The sequence below is a fragment of the Nestor notabilis genome, unplaced genomic scaffold, assembly GCF_000696875.1.
Source record: "Nestor notabilis isolate BGI_N333 unplaced genomic scaffold, ASM69687v1 scaffold1205, whole genome shotgun sequence".
NCBI lineage: Eukaryota > Metazoa > Chordata > Aves > Psittaciformes > Psittacidae > Nestor > Nestor notabilis.
In genome coordinates, this window is record NW_009927724.1 from 228,812 (window position 1) to 231,736 (window position 2,925).

Genomic DNA, 2,925 nt, shown 5'->3' on the forward strand with positions numbered 1-2,925 from the left:
GGGTGACCCACATGCCTCGGGATGGGAGTGGGACTCCCCTTGGGAAATGCTCACACAACGCTTTCGTCTGCTGGGCTTTGGGGAAGGGATGATGGCTCTGGTCACCCCCACTGGCATGGGTGACCCACATGCCTCGGGATGGGAGTGGGACTCCCCTTGGGAAATGCTCACACAACGCTTTCGTCTGCTGGGCTTTGGGGAAGGGATGATGGCTCTGGTCACCCCCACTGGCATCCATTCATGCAGGTGAACCCACATTCCTCGGGATAGGAGTGGGACTCCCCTTGGGACATGCTCACACAACGCTTTCATCTGCTGGGCTTTGGGGAACGGATGATGGCTCTGGTCACCCCCACTGGCATCCATTCATGCTGCATCAGAGTGGGACAAGCAGGGGCGCCACAGGGGACACTTCTTCTTGCTGCCCAGCCACAGACTTTTGTGGTCAAAGGGTGGCAACAGGAGGGAATCTGGGCAGGGGATGGGCAGGTTATGCTTGAAAGCCACCCAAAGGGACAGAAACTGCTGAATAACACCTCTTCTACCAAAATTCACTTTCTAGTCTATTTCCTTATCCCTTTTCACTTTTGTTTGAGAAGTTTTCATACTAACACCACACACCTTCTCTGAGAGGTGCTGGAGGAGTGTCCAAAAGCTTTGGTACATGGGCAGGATGCAACTGAGACTTTCAGAGAAATCACAGTAAGCGGCTTGAGGCTGGATGGCTGTGCTGAAACCCTGTTAGAAGTGGATCTGACTGCTAACTATTTATCAAGACAGCTGACACTTTCCACCACTAAGGTTTTCAAGTCATCTGCAAACTCAGGAAAATGACACAGCATCAACTCAAAAATAGTAGTATGCTTTAAGTTCCTCCCATGCTGGGATGCCCAGAGGTAGGCAGCGGGTGTATGTGGGGAGAGGCATTGCTGCTCATTCCCCTGGGCTCCCGTGGTCCCCCCACGGAGCTCACCCCACTCACCTTCGAAAAGGGGGCAGATCCTGCGCCAGGCCGTCACCCCTCCCTGGCTGGTGTACTGCCCCAGTGCTGTCTCCAGGAAGAAGACAGGGATCCCACAGGTGAAGAGGAAGATGAGGTAGGGGATGAAGAACGCACCTGGCAGATTTAAGGAGCGGATAGGAAAAATAAGTGCTGTGGGGTGACTGAGGTCAGGCCATCTCCAGCCTCACGCCAGGCAGGTTCCTCACAGTGGGGACAGCATGGGAGGGATGGGGGCTGGAGGGTCAAGAAGACGAGATGCCAGGAAAAAGGGATTTTCCTCACATCTCCTGGAGTGATGTGGTTGCACAAGAAACTCAGCATTTAGAAAAGATGGAAAGGAAAGCTTCTAGACCTGATATTTGTGCAGAAAAGAGTGAAACAAGTTCTCAATAGCTATTTAGAAATACAGAACACCCTGCTGTAAAACCATTGTAACTTTTAATCAAGTTGGTGACTCCTTTCATATTGATTATTCTAAGTTGATTAGCCCATGGATGACAACACTAAGGCACTGAGAAGCACATAAAGACTGACACCTTCACCCAGTCTGTGGGTTTGCTCAACCATTTGCTCACTGAAAGGCAAGTAATGTACATACCTCAGACCAGCAGCCAGGGCTGCCCTACTGTTCAAGCCCTATCATGAAACCAGATGGAGAGAGGTAAAATGCATCAGGCTCTTGATTCCCCGAGACTGATGTTAAATGCAGTAATGGCTTTTTACCCTGCAGAGCACAGGAGACAGCCCTGCAAGATGGTCCATGCTCCCTGCTGCACTCATGTGCCACTGAAGCTGCTCAAGACCTGCTGCAAAGGCAGTGACACAGGGCAGGATGGGCAGCTGGTGTGGAAAGCAGTAGCCCCAAGCAGATAGCAGCAGCTGGGCTGTAGTGGGCTCAGAGGGACATGCAGGGTCAGAGATGGCAACCCAGCCAGCCACTAACCATGTTTTCCCTGCATAGGCCTGTTCTGTGCCGGGGGATGCTAAGGGGCTCCAGGGTCATGTCAGCTGTGGTGTACGAGAAATAACAATCCTGATGCACAAGTAAACTGAAAACCCAGAGATTTCACTAAGCAGCTTAGCTAGCACACAGGGGCAGGGACAGGAAAGGGGGGTTTTAGGGACCAGCCAGAAGTCCCACCTCATGTTCATCCCAGCCAGGTACAGAGCCACAGCCCTCCCCTTCTTGCAAAAGTGCAATCAGCAAAAGACAGGGAGAACATCTTGGCCACAACCTGTGGACAAGGGAGAACATTTGGGCCACAACCTGTGAACAAACAGCAGCTGAAGGGATGCTGATATGTGGCAGCCCCGGGAGAACAATGAGCATCTATCCACATTCTTCCTTTACCAGTAAAGAGAAGTTGGTGAGGGCAAATAGCAGGGGAAATGGTTGTATCAACACCATCCCCAGCACAAATACAGAGTGGGCAGAGGCTGAACTGAGAGCAGCCCTGAGGACGACGACTTGGGCCTGTTGGTTGGTGAGAAGCTCAACATGACCCAGCAGTGTGCACTCGCAGCCCAGAAACCAGCCGTGTGCTGGGCTGCATCAAAAGCAGCATGACCAGCAGGTTGAGGGAGGTGATCCTGCCCCTCTACTCCACTTTCATGAGGCCCCACTTACAGAACTGCACTTGTGTCCAGCTCGTGGCCCCACACAACAAGAGGGACATGGACCTGCTGAAGCAAAAGCAGAGGAAGCCATGAAGATGCTCAGTGGGCTGGAGCACCTCTCCTATGGAGACAAGCTAAGAGTGTTGAGCTTGTTCTGGAGAGGACAAGGCTCTGGGGAGGCCTTAGGGTAGCTTCCAGTACCTAAAGGAGGCCTACAAGAAACCTGGAGAGGGACTTTTTACAAGGACATGTTGTGACAGGACATGGTGGAATGACTTTAAGCTGAAAGAGGGGAGATTTAAACT

At 52.1% G+C, this 2,925-nt stretch overlaps 1 protein-coding gene across 2 annotated transcripts in view; it reads right to left on the reverse strand.

Moving 5' to 3' along the window:
* The window catches only part of SLC6A13 (solute carrier family 6 (neurotransmitter transporter), member 13), a 32,436-nt gene that overhangs the window by 25,178 nt on the left and 4,333 nt on the right, over window positions 1-2,925 (reverse strand). The window contains exons 3-4 of one of the 2 annotated variants that reach the window (XM_010014165.1): window positions 974-1,117; window positions 764-786 (exon numbers count right to left, since the gene is read on the reverse strand). The exons of the other annotated variant lie outside the window; for it this stretch is intronic. Of the exons in view, the coding sequence (XP_010012467.1) occupies window positions 764-786; window positions 974-1,117 (167 nt within the window). The remainder of the gene's footprint in view (window positions 1-763; window positions 787-973; window positions 1,118-2,925) is intronic. 2 annotated transcript variants of the gene reach the window in all.